At 40.8% G+C, this 14,623-nt stretch overlaps 1 protein-coding gene across 2 annotated transcripts in view; it reads left to right on the top strand.

Annotated features, from left to right (window-relative positions):
* LST8-1 (Transducin/WD40 repeat-like superfamily protein) overlaps positions 1–13,776 on the top strand; it is a 109,361-nt gene extending 95,585 nt beyond the window's left edge. Inside the window, exons 6-11 of one of the 2 annotated variants that reach the window (XM_087676161.1) lie at positions 12,326–12,442; positions 12,562–12,653; positions 12,759–12,838; positions 12,929–12,988; positions 13,140–13,228; positions 13,408–13,776. In XM_087676161.1, the coding sequence (XP_087532287.1) occupies positions 12,326–12,442; positions 12,562–12,653; positions 12,759–12,838; positions 12,929–12,988; positions 13,140–13,204 (414 nt within the window). In that variant the 3' untranslated portion in view covers positions 13,205–13,228; positions 13,408–13,776. Of the gene's footprint in view, positions 1–12,325; positions 12,443–12,561; positions 12,654–12,758; positions 12,839–12,928; positions 12,989–13,073; positions 13,229–13,407 lie in introns of both variants that reach the window. The other variant, XM_087676160.1, reaches the window with a different exon arrangement.
* The last annotated feature ends 847 nt before the right edge of the window (positions 13,777–14,623 follow it).

The raw sequence follows: 14,623 nt of genomic DNA, 5'->3' as shown, positions 1-14,623 counted from the left end.
TTGTATCCTTTGGAATTTCCTCATGAAAACTTACACGTGGGAATCTTGTTCTGCCATGAGGTGCCAAGTTTGACACTCTTTATCCCTTATATTTGGGTCTATTGACCATGTTTTGGCAGTGGTTGTTTGTAGTATCACATGTATCGTTATGGCATTGCTGTCTTAGACACATGCCATTAAAGGGAATGAAAATGCTTACTCGTTTGTAATATCTTTTGTCCCTTGGCTATAAGTGTTTTGATTCTTGTGATCATTGTCTTTATGGTTAGCAGATCTGTAGTTCGTATAAGAAGTCTAGCATTACACGCATGGGTAAGCCTTTGGCTCTTGTTCATTTTGATGTTTGTGGACCTATGTCTTGCAAGGGATTAGGGGGCATGAAGTATTTTGTTACTTTCATTTATGATTACTCACATATGGATTGGGTATCGCCGTAAAGCAAAAATAGGGAGTCTTGGCTATGTTTTAGAGTTGGCTTGCTTTTGTTGAGAATGAGTTTGGGTATAGGTTGAAATACCTACAATTTGAGAATGGGAGAGAGTATGTATCTAAAGTCTTTGAGCAATTTTGCGATGATTGGGGCATTAGGCATCAGTTGGCCGCGCTGTATATCGCATCCTAGAATGGTATGATTGAGAACATGAACATGACGATTCATGAGAGAGTTCGTAGTATGCTTAGCCAAACAGGCTTACCATAGCATTTAGACAGTGACTACTGTTGTATACTTGATAAACAGATTCCCATTCACTACTATTGGTTGTCAAGTTGCAAAATAGGTATGGTTTGAAAAATCTCTGTCATATGCTTGTTTCCGTGCCTTACGTGTCTTTGGATGTGAGGGCTTTTGTTGTGTTCCAAGGATAAGTACAATAAGTTGGATCCTATAGTAGTGAAATTCATCTTTCTTAGTTATGGAGATGCAAGTGAGATGCGCTATCACCTATCGGATCTACATGCTTGGAAGGTCATCCGTAGCCATGATGTTTTTCATGAGGAGAAGATGCATAAGCAACTTGAACAAGTAGTTGAGATACGCAAGGTGATATTTTAGAAGGAGCATCTTATTATTGTACAACTAGCTAGACAACCTGCAGCTGATGTTCCAATGGCCCATGATCATGATGTTGGATAGGAAATACAGGTCCCATAGCCTGTTTATGGCTTACTAGACATCAACATGATCGGTTTGAGCTCTCTATGGACTATTTTATAGTGATAGATTTTGGTGAGCCCCTTGCTTATAAGGAGGCCATGTATAGAGGTAATAATTACTCTAACTAAGGAGGCCATGTATAGAGGTGATAGTTACTCTTGAAAGAGGGCCATATAGTTAGAGTATGACTCATTGCAGAGAAACCATACATGGGATTTGGTTTCTTTGCCCAATGGGAAATATGCTTTGCCGTGCAAGTGGGTGTATAAGTTGAAGAGTACCTTTGGATGCCCAAAGCTAGCATACAAGGACAAATTGGCTGCTAAGGGTTGTAAGCAGGACCATGGTGTTTACTTTGATGAGGTCTTTTGTCATGAAGTCAAGATGACTATCCTACACTTACTTAGTATTGGCCTTGGTTCCTCAGTTGGATCTAAATATCTAGCAGATGAATGTTACGATGGTTTTTTTACACAAGTACTTATATGATGAGATTTATATGTAGCAGCCCAAGGGCTTTCAAGAAAAGGACATGGAGCACCTAGTATGCAAGTTGATAAAGAGTCTTTATGATCTTAAGTAGGCACTTAGAGAATGGTATCATAAGTTTGATGCATTTATGCAGTCTCAGTCTTACTTCCGTAGTGATATGGATTCGTGTCTCTACACGAAGAAGGTTCGTGATCACAGCCATATTATCTTGGTACTTTATGTGGATGATATGTTGGTTGTTGGGAGAGCTCATGATGAGTTGGATGCTTTGAAAACTCAGCTCAAAAAGAGTTGGGAGACGAAGAACAGCTCAAAAACAGCCATATTATCTTGGTACTTTATGTGGATGATATGTTGGTTGTTGGGAGACCTCATGATGAGTTGGATGATATGTTGGTTGTTAGGAGAGCTCATGATGAGTTGGATGCTTTGAAAACTCAGCTCAAAAAGAGCTTTGAGACGAAGAACATGGGATAGGCCTCACATATTCTTGGGATGCGTATTATGCATGATCGCTTTAAGGAGCTCCTTATTTGTCACATGAGTATACTGTATATTCAAAAGGTCCTTGAGTGGTTTTATATGTATGATATTAAGCCTATTGGCAATCCTTTGCCTTCTCATGTGAAGGTTAGGTAGGTAAATTGTTCCCTATTTAATGAGCAAAAGGTCGAGATGGCCAAGATCCCTTATGCATCCATATTGGGTAGTTTTATCTATGCTATGATAGCCACTCATCTAGACATTGCATTTGCAGTGGGAGTTGTGATATGCTGTTTCTCCATTCGCCATTGCTCTTGCTTCCGCTTGTGTGCTTTCACTCGGGCTCTACCTTTCGGGGGGGTAATGTAACAGATACTCACGCAAGGATAGCCCTTGGTTCTTATGAAAGATCGGATAGCTGTTGGTTCCATGAAGTTTTTAGAAGATTTTAGAATCTTCTAGAAGATATTTGCATTATCACTTATGCCATTGTTGATATTAGCATGTCATGTGTTAGAATGCATGTCATGCCATTTGTCCCCTTAACCATTCTAGGCTATAGTATCAATAGGGGTGATGAGCTACAAGACCTTTAGTCTTCCCAACACTAGTTTTGAGGCTCTTGCGAGGTAAGTTCTCTTCTAGTTCTTGTCCTGTTCTAGTCTTGTCTTGTAATCACGCCACACTCTTGTTAGCATTCTCTTGTAATCGAGTTATCTTGCAATCAAGTTCTAGTTCAATTTCTCTTTTAAGTTCTTCTCTTGTAAGTTATAAGAGCAATCTCCTCGCTCTCGAAGAGCACTTCACATAGTTAAATGTGATTATTTTAGTTCCATGGTTATGGAAGATTGTTAAGAGGATGTAGAAGCAATGGTTGTTAAAAGAGCCAAAAGGAAGAAGAGATTAGATTGGAAATACAAAAAAAAGTTAAAACTCAAGCATTACATCAAGTGAGATGTTTACAGAAGCACGACAAACCATAGTAATGGAGGATTGTGATCAACAAGAGGATTTTCAAGAGAATCCAAAAGAAATAGAGTTCAGGCAATCTATTGTTTCAAAACTAAGTGTCGGGACCTAAAATGGGCCCGACAACAGTTCTCATGCAATCAACACGCAAATTGTCAATCGCACCCTATTCGAGAATAAAGACTGGTTTCAGCTTCCATAGTTCTAGAACAAAAGGTGCGGTACTCAGCCTATGTAGAGGGAAGAGCCACAATAGGTTGCTTCTTAAAGATGCCTCCTAGTCCAAGGGAGAAGACATAACCAACGATGGACTGTTGTAAGTCCACAGTGCTTGTCCAATTAGAGTCACTCCATCTTGAAAGAGTGGCCCTCTCTCCATACATGATTTCGTAGGATCGTGTCCCTTGTAGGTAGTGCAGAACACATAATGTGGCTCGTCAGTGAGCTTGATTAGGAGTCTTCATGAAAAAAGACAACAAAGTTACCAAAAAGAGATGTTTACATGAGTATGGATTAGCCAGATCAAAGAGCCAATGAGGCATTTGTAATGGGTGGTATCACTTAGACGATCTCTTGCCACCAAAAGCATGAAATAGGCTGAGACTCGGCCATACGAAACTTCGAAAGAAGCTCGGAGATGTACTTGTGCTGGGAGATAAAAATGCCATGTGCCATCTAATAGATCTCCAATCCAAGGAAGAAGTGGGTGGTATCACTTAGACGATCTCCTGTCACCAAGAGCTTGGACTTTGGTTGCATGGGACATGAAATAGGTTGAGACTCGACCATACGAAACTTCGAAAGAAGCTCGGAGATGTACTTGTGCTGGGAGATAAAAATGCCATGTGCCATCTAATAGATCTCCAATCCAAGGAAGAAGGGTAGGATCTCGAGATCCGTCTTATCGAACTCTTGACCCAATATCTATTGATGAGTATGATTAACCTCGTGTCGCTCCCTATAATGATAACGTCATCAACATATAAGATAACTAAGACACACCTGTCCTTTGCAACCTTGTAATAAAGGTTGGGGTCATGATTGGATCGGTGAAAGTCATTGTCCAAGAAGAATTAATCAATCCATTGATACCATGCCCTAGGAGCTTGCTTCAAGCCTTTAAGGGCCTTCCACAATGTGTAAACATGGTCCTCCTTTACTTGCACAAGGAAACCATGAGGTTATGAGACATAAATGTTCTCCTCCAAGACGCCATTTAGAAGGGCCGACTTTACGTCCATTTGATAAACGGGCCAATGGTGATGAGTGGCCAAAGCTAGGATAGCTTGAATAGTGGACATTCGAGCTATCGATGCGAAAGTCTCAAAATATTCCAATCCTACCCTTTGAGAAAATTCCGTGGCAACAAGCCATGCCTTATACTTATCCAATGTCCCATTTGCAAGATACTTCGTCGAAGATCACATCCTTGCTCACCTGGATCTTGCGAATCGTCAGGTCATAGAGCCGATAGTCCTTTGTGGTCATATTGTAACCAACGAAGATAAGCTTCTCTGACCTAGAATCAAGTTTTTTTTGCCTTTTTTTCTTGTCCACATGGACATATGCCTTGCATCCAAAGATGTGAAAGTGGGTAATATAGGGCTTCTTCCCAAAGAAAACTTGGTAGGGAGTTATAACTTGCAATGCTAAAGTAGGTGATCTATTGTGGATATGAATTGCAGTAGCCAGAGCCTCATCCCATAAGGAACGGGGAAGACACCCTTGTGCTCCAACATTGAGCGGGCCATCTCAAGCATGGTTCGATTGGCATGCTCCACCGCACCATTTTTAGATGGTGTGCTCGAATGGAAATATTCCACCTGAATACCTTGATCCTTGCAAAACTTAGAAAATAAGTTAGAATGAAACTTGCCATTGTGATCGGCTTGAACATCACGAACTTTGAAGGAGGTTTGCTTCTCCATAAACACCTTCCTCTTGTAGAAATGGAAGTTTGCCTTGCTCTTGTACTCCAAGAAATAGCACCACACAATGACTAAAGTTGTCAAGGCATTGAGCCTAAAAGGGTGATGTAAACATTTCTTTACTTATCTGAATGGGAAAGTGCATTAAAAAAAAAAGAGAGACTAAAGTTGTCAACAATTAGCATAGGGTACTTGGTCTTTCCAAGAGAGGTTGTGCCCATAGATCCATAAACGTTAGTGTGAACCAACTCAAACGGTGTAGAAGTCCTTCGAGTAGCAACCTTTGGATGAGGCTATATATGTTGCTTGCTCCTCGAGTAGCTAGGGCATACTGTGTGAATGGGAGGGAAACTTCTAAGTCCCTCAACCATCTTCCTTCTTGGAACCCACCGAATAGCATCAAGATTCCAATGCCCATAGTGAGCATGCCAAAGCAATCCAAGCTCGTGTGAAGATTGTGTTGCAAGGGTTGTGAGTGTGTAGAGTTCATCCTCCCGTGTACCCATAGAACGAGTAGCTCTCGAAGATGCATCCTCCACTATAATTGCATCTTGGGTAAAGATGACTTCGGTATCTAGTTGTGTAAGACCGTAAACAGATAGAAGGTTAAAGCCCAAATCTAGCACATAGAGGACTTTGGCCGAAGAAGAATGCCAATCAAGCAACAATGGAATGGTTTGGACTTCACGCAGGGGGATTGAAGAATTGTCACCAATGGTGATGAAACCCTCTCTAGATCACGTATCATGAAGACAATCCTGTCGGTAAGTCATGTCAGAAGAGGCCCCACTATCCTTCGCCTCAAACAAATGTACAAAGGCAGACTTGGTGGTAGCATGTGTAGCCTTCAAATCCTTGGACCCCTTGTTAGGCTTCAAATGGCGGTCCTTCTCCCAACACTTCTCAGGTGGAGTGCCCTTCTCACAGCATTGTCGCAGCGCGTAGGGTTGAAGGTTACCACAGGGGTTTGGCAAGAGAAGAATGTATGGGGGTTCAAGAGCTTAGACTCCGGAGATGGTAGAGATAAGAGAAGGGTTGAAGGTTTCAAGCCAAGTTTTTGAAGATAAGAGACATCAGGATGAAGGTAGATTCAGGGAGAGGAGTAGACGGAAGAGAAGGGGTTTGAAGAAATTGAAGACGTAGAAGAATACTAAAAAAAAAGAATTAGAAAATGTAGAAGAATATTAACAGAGATGAAGCTTGTTAGTTTCTTTCAGCATTATGAGAAGATATAACTCTAATAGACAAAAACGTGTATAAAACAATACTTTCCTCTATGCTGCTCAGATCACCAATCTGATGCTTCCATTGGCTCCGAAAGGGGGGTAAAATATAAGCACGCTTTGGCCATAATTTTGCTAGATCACTCCTTTATCTCCCCCTTTTGAGTGCTGTTCACTGCTTGAAAACAGCGTTCGCGCGTCGCGCGATTTTGTCAATCTCTCTTTTTACATAAAATCCTCTCAAATTGATTGAAAGCTACATGCTTTCTTTTACATGTCATTCTAATCTAGAAGTTATCTATAGTTTTATGGATTTTTGCAAGAGATAATATCTAGAATATCAAAAATTGGTTAAAAACTTGTCCAAAAAAATCTAATATTTTGAACCATGGATACTAACACTAATGCCTAAAGTGGCATTGGCTCTCTAAATCTAAAAGGAAGCCACACTTTAGATTTTTTTTACACGTTGTGCGCGTAGTGGTACGACAGCATGGACACTAGGGTTGTTTCTTTTTCTCATCCTTGGAATCATCATTTTTGCCTTCCTTTTTGTCAGCTTGTGGCTTCCCCTTCTTCTCGCCCTTAGTACGTGCAGTAAAAGCCTTGGTTGTGTCGGATCCACTAGTCCCCACCTCTTTGAGATGCTTATCATTCTCCAAGTCAAGCGGTGAAAGCTCCTTCAAAAAAAGAGTATCTTGGGTCCTCCAAGTTAGATGGTTGGTATATAAGACATCATACTTAGGAGATGGTATCTGAGTCAGTAGAATCATAGCCATCATCCTTTCGAGGGATGCAAGCTCGTCCCACATATCCTCTAGTTTGTTGATGTGATCCTTTATGGAAGGGGAGTCATCAACACTGAGCATCCGAAGTTGCTTCTTCAAGGAGATTTTTTGGGCAAATGTCTTTGGATGGTAAAGAGATGAAAGCTTCTTCCACACCTGCGCCGCAGTCTTCAATGTGTGAACATGAATCAAGATAGAATCTTGGAAGCTCATAAAGAGGAAGGGTTGTGTGTGAGAGTTGAGTTGATCCCAAAGGGTTGCTGGATCCATTGATGACCCATGTGTAGAGTCTTTCATGTGCCGGGGAATAGGGAGAGAAAAAAACTCTCAAAGGTCGAACGTATTGAGAATACACTCCACCTTACATGACCATAGAGAATAGTTGGAATCATCCAACTTGTTTTCTTTGGGCAAAGAAGGAAGCATGTACACTTGTACAATAGGTGCCATGTAAGGCATCTTCAGGCCGGTAGACCGCGCCTTATGGGAAACATGAAGGGAGGGAGGATGAGAGGGGTGCTCCGAACGGGGAGCCTGCACGGGGGACCTAGACCTTCAATAATCTCGTTGTTGCTCAGAAGAATGATGTAAAACCTCATCCTCTGAGTCACTAAAGCCAAAAAATTGGTGTTGAGACATTTCGAGAACCTACAATCACCCAAAAAGCTGCATTTGACTATCAAATAGTACAAAAATAGGAGGAATCACTTGTCTCTTGCACCAGATGCTGTCGCTTGCACCTAGACGCTGTTGCCTACACCTAGAAAGTGGTCGCCTACAGTTAAGAGTGTCGCCAGGGGCAAACAAACTTAAAAAAAGCAGAAATCTGTGTTTAGCAGCCAAATGGAGTCACCTAGCGAGAAGGGCTGTTGCCTGGGCAGCAGAGGATTTTAGAAGCAGTGGGGTGCAACCAGCTAGTGCTAGGAAAGCTGTGTTTGCAGAAAATGCAAATCTGGAGGTCGGCTGATAGTTTGGGGTGGTCTTTGCAATGAAAAGCTCCTCTGTGATCTCTCGTTAGGTGATGATACCATGTGAGAGTGCGCAATGGAAGAAGGAACTCCAACACAGAGAAAGAATATAGCAGGAAGATAAAGGAAGAAATAAATCTGTATTGACTGAAATAAATGTTGAATACAAACAGATGGATTGATCAGTCCCTGCATTCAGCCCGAGATGTCTGAAGGCACCAGATCTGTCCTGAAATGATAATGGCAGTAGGAGTATTGGAGATGGAGGAGTGTCCGTAGTCGGAGGAGTAGCTTGCAAAAGATGATGACCAAAGTGTGGGAGGGGGGTAGCTATAAATAGCTGGAAGCCCTAAATCTGGTTGACCTGAAAATAACTGACCAGCTAGAAATAATGATAAGACTACAATAAATGCAGTTTGATTGCTGAAAAAATTGCCATAAAGAATGTCATGGCAGTCCGGATAGTGTGTAACTGACAAGAGATGAAATCCGACTGATAGGCATAAGAACCATGCCTAAAATAGGAGAAATGCATGCTAAAATGCTAGAGCTCCCATCTCTTCATTAGACTTTGATAGGAGCTCACAACCGGGAGATGATAGACTGACAACACAAAAAGTGACAGCTATTCAAGATTAAAGTAGCCTTGTCTTGCTTAGAGTGGCTAAAGGCTTTGACTACCCATTTAGTGTGTGCCAAATTTGGCAGGTTTGGTAGTTATAGTCCTCCCTCTTCTCTTGGTTTAGTGCAGTCTTCCCATGCTACCTTTGGTATTTTGAACTTCTCTCCATCTCCTGACCATACGAAGTTCCTTGCAAGACTTTCTAGACTTTTCATTCCAGTTTTGGATGGTCTCCAGCATAACAAAAAGTAAACAGCAGAAGGAATTAGCACATGTTTAAGGGAAATGGTCTTCCCTGCAAGATTGAACAGTAGGCCTTTTACATAATCTAATTTCTTCTTCACATTATTGAGGATCCAATCCCATCATTGTTTCATGCTAACTCCGAATCCTGTTGGTATTCCTAGCAGCCTAAGGACTTGTCCTTCATCAATAATTTTGCATCCTTCCTCTACCAGCCACTGTGGAGGGAGCCCTAATAGTGTTTTGATCCTTGTTTTAGTTGGGTTTATTATAGAACCTGATGCCAAGCAAGAGATTTGGATGTAGTCCCAGAAAGTCCGAAGTGATTGGGGGTCATTGTTCACTTTTCCAGTGCTATCATCTGCAAACTGGTTTAAGAACATCTCAGAGATGTTTGGTAGTTTTGTGCCTCATAGCGTTCCTTCTTTGATCTCGTTCTCTTTGACCCAACCCAGTGTAGTAACATATTTGATGAATTTCCCGCCATGTCCCATATCTTAGTGGCTATAGGATAAAACGCCAGTCCACCTTGTCATAGGCCTTGTCAAAGTCAAATTTGAAGAATGTAAAGCCTTGATTTCTTTTTTGGGCTTACTCAAATCCTTCCCAAAGGCCTAATGATTGAGTCTAGAATATCTCTCTCCTTAATGAACCCCTTTTGTTCTTTTCTTATCTAGTTGTCTAAATGGGGACTTAGTCATCTTGCTAATGTCTTGGCAAAGATCTTATAGGTTGATGATAGACAAGTGTTAAGTCTCCAATTTGAAAGGTTATCCATGCTGTCCCTTTTATAAATCTTGGTTGATCCCTATTGGAAGAGCACCAAACCTCAATGCTTCCTTCCACACATGGTGGGGTCTAACTAGGAGTTATTTAAACTCTTTGTGGAACTCATTGGGGAGACTATCTAACCCTAGACTTTTCCCTGGAGCTAGACTCTCTATAGTGTTCTTGAACTCTATGATTGTGAAGTCACTATCTAATATTTGAGCTAAGGAGTGGGTACTACTTTAGGTTTGACTCTAGCTATCTTGGCTCTAGCTAGCATAGTCTTGAGTTTGAGTTTTGTGGGGGTAGGGGAGAAGATGCCAGCAAAGATCAGAACTGCCTAGCAGTTTCCAGATTTTCCTCATTGTTCTTGGCAAGAGTCTTGTCTTTTTGAACCAGCATTGGGATGACTTCCTTCTCTTTCTTTTTTCTAATTGTGTTAAACATCTCCCTCTTAGGCCTATCTATCTTGCTCTGCCCACTAGTCTGGTGCACAATCGAATGTTGTTGGCTTCCTCCTCTAGGATTCTGAGCTCCATTTTGACAGCTATCAACTCCTCTTGCAATTCAATTTTGCCTTGATTGATCTGAGACTCTAGCCCTAGAGCTTTGGTGTATTTCAATGTCCTTTTTTCCTTTCTATAGTCCATCCTGGCCTTTTTTAAAAATTTTGAGCAGTTCCTGAGTGTTCCTAAACACCACATTCAAAGCCTGGGCTGGTTGGTTGATTTCCTTAAAGCTTATTTCCCATATTTTCCTTATTTTATCTTGGATTTCTTTAGTTTTAAGCAGTGTTGGGTCATGGTGGAACCACCCTGCTCTCATATGATTTTAACTGTTTGAAAAACATGTGACTAATGGAAAATGATCAGACAGTAGTAGATCTTTATGAAGTCTATAGCTTACATTAGCAAAGGATGAGAGCAGACCTTCCAATATGTAAGTTCTGTCTAGTCTTGCATTTCTTGTAGCCTAGCCCTTTTGGTTGTTCGATCATGTGAAACCAATCTTGGTGCTTACATCAACCAGTCTACGGTAGTTCTTACAGTCCTACCATGCTTGTTTTTCCTGTCCTGCAATCACTTGTCCTTTAAGAAGAAGTCTATCTTCAATATTTCCACCATGTTAAAATCCCCTACCATTATAATTGGATATTGGACTCTCATTATTGAAGTCCAAAGTTGGGTTCTTTCCTGCACATTGCAGGGTGCATATACCGAGATCACAGCAAACCCGTTGCTCTTTGAAATGGACTGCAAGCCATCTATTATTTGTATCTGTTATAAGGTTGATCATATATCCTTTGAATTTACTATGTATCCCAACCACTGTCCCACCGCTCCTATGATTGTGGAGAGTGTAGAACCACTCATATTCACTACTGATTAACTTTAAGTTTTTATCCAGATTTCCTCCTGTGGGCTTGATTTCTTGGTGGCAAAGTATGTCTAGAGTTGACTAGGCAGCCCTTAATCACTCTTGCTGTCCTTGGGTCAGTTTTCCCTTTGCAGTTTAGAGATAGAATTCTGATTGTACCTATCATTAAATTCATTGCTTAGCTTTACCTTTTCTACCACTATCTTTGTTCTTGGAAAATGAATTGCTCTCGCTCTCTCCAATCTTAAGAGTATCTCTGTTTGGTTATTTTGTTTTTCTGGTCGGAATCCACCTTCTTAGTGGTCAATGAATGTTGAATGATTTTGGCATTGATCTTCAGTGTCTTCATTTTCTTCCACATCTTCTATTAGAACATCATCACATTGTTCATTGAGGTCTAGGTTAGTAGTATCCCTTTCTTGCAAGTTCTTTGCTAATATCTCGTCGTTTTCTGTCTCTGATCTCTTTAAAATTTCTTTCCACTGGTTTGGGTCCAGCTGAGTCAAAGGAATCTCTGGGAAGAGGGGAGAGCATCTATTACTGTTACTTTTTTTTTTGGGTCCCCTGATTATTGTTGTTGTTAGCAGTATTATTATTGTTTTTTTCCCTTTCTTTTGGACTGTTTGGAATCCCTCATCTGCAGTCTTTTGATGATTCTGCTTCACTGAGGGTTCCTTGGGTGTTAATTCAGGGCAGCATGCATTGGGGAGGTTCCTGTAGGAGAACAGTTGCCCTGTGATAGCTGTCCCTTCCGAATCACAATCCAAGGAGGTGTTAGTATTGGTCAATTCTGGGCAGTGCATAATGTTTCAGTCTGTAGCGTGGACACATTTACCAAGTAAGTTGTGTCACTATCTCCAGAGTTAGTTTAACTCTAGTTAAGTTAGGGATAGGTCTAAATTTAGACCTATTGTACTTTCATTCTGTCATTCCAATACTTGCTCATCCTTGCTCATTGTCTTGTGTTCACACACACACACACACACTCTCTCTCTCTCTCTCTCTCACACACACACACACACACTCTCTCTCTCTCTCTCTCTCCATTTGCAACATGTAATGCCTATTCGCCTTTTTCTGTAAAAGTGTCTTGCCATTAATGTATCTAGTTTCTGTTTTTTGAAGTAATTTGCCTTATTTGTTTTGCTACTGTTTCTTTTCCAACTTTTACCTTCTTACTTTGTACATTTAATGGCAATTTTATAGGCCTAGTGAATCTCCTTCCTTCTCTTGCCAACATATCCATGGATATGCATCCCATACAAGGCTGCAGTCATGCCAACAAACTCATGTGGGTTGAATGTCCAGGTACCTGAGGTGGATACAGCTATTAGATCATTGACTGTCATGTGGGATGGGAGTTTGGTCGTTGCTGCAAATAACAATGGGACCTGCTATGTCTGGTCTGTCTCTCGTTTAAACCAGGTTTGTGATTTCCCCCACAATGCAAACCCTGTATTCTGCATTTTTGGAAGTGGAAAAACAATTTGGCACCTGCTTTTCAATGTAGGTTTTAAGATTTTTTTTTTTTGGGGTGGTTGCAGACCATGGCAAGTTTCAACCCATGGCATAGACTCCAAGCGCACAATACCTACATCCTGAAGTGCCTTCTTTCTCCAGAGTTCTGTGAGAATCGGTAAAGCAATTGGGTCTTCTCGCCTCTGCTTTGGAATATTTTGGAGGCTCGGTTTGCTGATGGTAATGTGGCTGTGTAATACACTTGATACTCTTCTTGTCACAGCTATCTAGCTACAACCTCCTCAGATCATACGGTAAAAATATGGAATGTTGATGGGTTTACATTAGAACGAACTCTTACAGGTAATTCCTTTTTTGACCTGTAACTCTGTGTCTGCTCTGTTTCACTGGAGAAAAAGTCGATTCATAATTATGTGAGCTGCTGATGTGCAGGTCATCAACGGTGGGTATGGGATTGTGTGTTTTCTGTAGATGGGGCCTATCTTGTCACAGGTAAGTACTTGCTGTCATGATCATTGTAGAAATGGCAGCCCAAGTTTATACTGTTAGGTAACTGAAGTTGAATTTTCCTCTCAAGCTTCCTCTGACAAAACTGCCAAACTTTGGGAACTGTCATCTGGGAATGCAATTCGCACATACCAAGGGCATGACAAGGCAGCTGTTTGTTGTGCATTACATGATGGCACAGAACTCCAACACCCTGCTTGATGTGTCATGAAAGTTGAATCTCATGTAAGACATCCATACTTGTTCTAGCATTTTCTCATGGTTTTCTAGTTTTAATTGTTTGTTGTAATACTGTTTAGTCTTAGAACTGGGATCTTCCTTCTCCTGTTGAAAGAGTCACATATCTACAGGCTTTTTTATTTCTTGTTCCTCATTGTGAATGTTTTAATTTTCATGGACTACAGGCACAGCTGTAGTAGACCTACTGCATGAATATTGAAGAAAAAACAAACTCTTGTTCAAAATTGTTATGAGCATTGGACATCACCCATTCAAATATCAATCAACCCTCTCTCCAAGGTGATGCTGTTTGATAGCTGAAAGTTGAATATCTTGTTGAGCAACTCCATCCTAACATTCCATAAAGACCACAGCTCCGTACATGAGATGTACACCCAAAAGCATCCATGATAAGTGTGTTAGGTTCTGCCTCAGCGTATTACACAATTGAACATACATAGTGTAACACTACCCATCTGTATTTCAAAGAGTAGAGGGTAGATGTGCTTGTAACTTTTGTGAAATTCAAGTATTGTGCCGATGACTTGCGCTGATGCTTAACGATCATAAATCCCCTTTCTCCCAATTTAATATCACCACTTGGCCAACTCAAGTATATGATGGTGCGCACTAGAAATATTGCAATTGAAAATCTTGAATCCGACAATTAGAAAATTATATATACTGGTTTGCACCATGCCATGCATATGAACCAAGAAACGAGGGCGAAAAGGTTCACGGTAGAAATGTTACACGATATGATAGGTGCATGGAAAATAATATACAGAAACTTGTATCAAGGAAAGGATAACAAAGACGGTTGTACAAAATGGACCTCTTGTTTTGGTATGGTTGTACATTCCTTCCTTTTCCAACCCTCTTATCCCCCCTTTCCAGGTGGAGTTAGAACGAACAAGTATTCTCTTTTCGAGGTCTGTTAGAGTCATGCTTGGAGATATAGAAATTTTGAAGGGCCTTTTGAACATCCACTATGCTGTTATAATTTGAGTGTAGTAAGCCTCCACAACATATTTCAATATCTTAGCCTTGTGTAAAGTTTTTTGGTGAATTCATTCGCATGCCAATTTCTTTGAAGCCCTAGCAGAAATCCTCTCTGGTTTTGGATTGTTTTATTTTTATTTTTTGGTATCCTCCTTTGTAAATGGTTTACATAAATGTCAACAATGCCACACCATCCATGATTGTTATTTATGGTGAAATGGATGCACTCACTAAGAGATTGATCTGATCAATGAGCAACTGTCCAAAACCTTGACCACATGGCAGATAGGCTAGACTTATTATATCAAAACCTTTGGTCAACTCATTTTAGGGGAATAGGGTGGTAGAACACCGGTCCTACTAACCATGGAAGTAATGTTATGCTCTATTAACCAAGTC

Source organism: Lygodium microphyllum, chromosome 4 (genome assembly GCF_053477565.2).
Source record: "Lygodium microphyllum isolate KBCC chromosome 4, Lygodium_microphyllum_v1.1.10, whole genome shotgun sequence".
NCBI lineage: Eukaryota > Viridiplantae > Streptophyta > Polypodiopsida > Schizaeales > Lygodiaceae > Lygodium > Lygodium microphyllum.
This window is presented reverse-complemented; position numbering and strand designations above follow the sequence as displayed.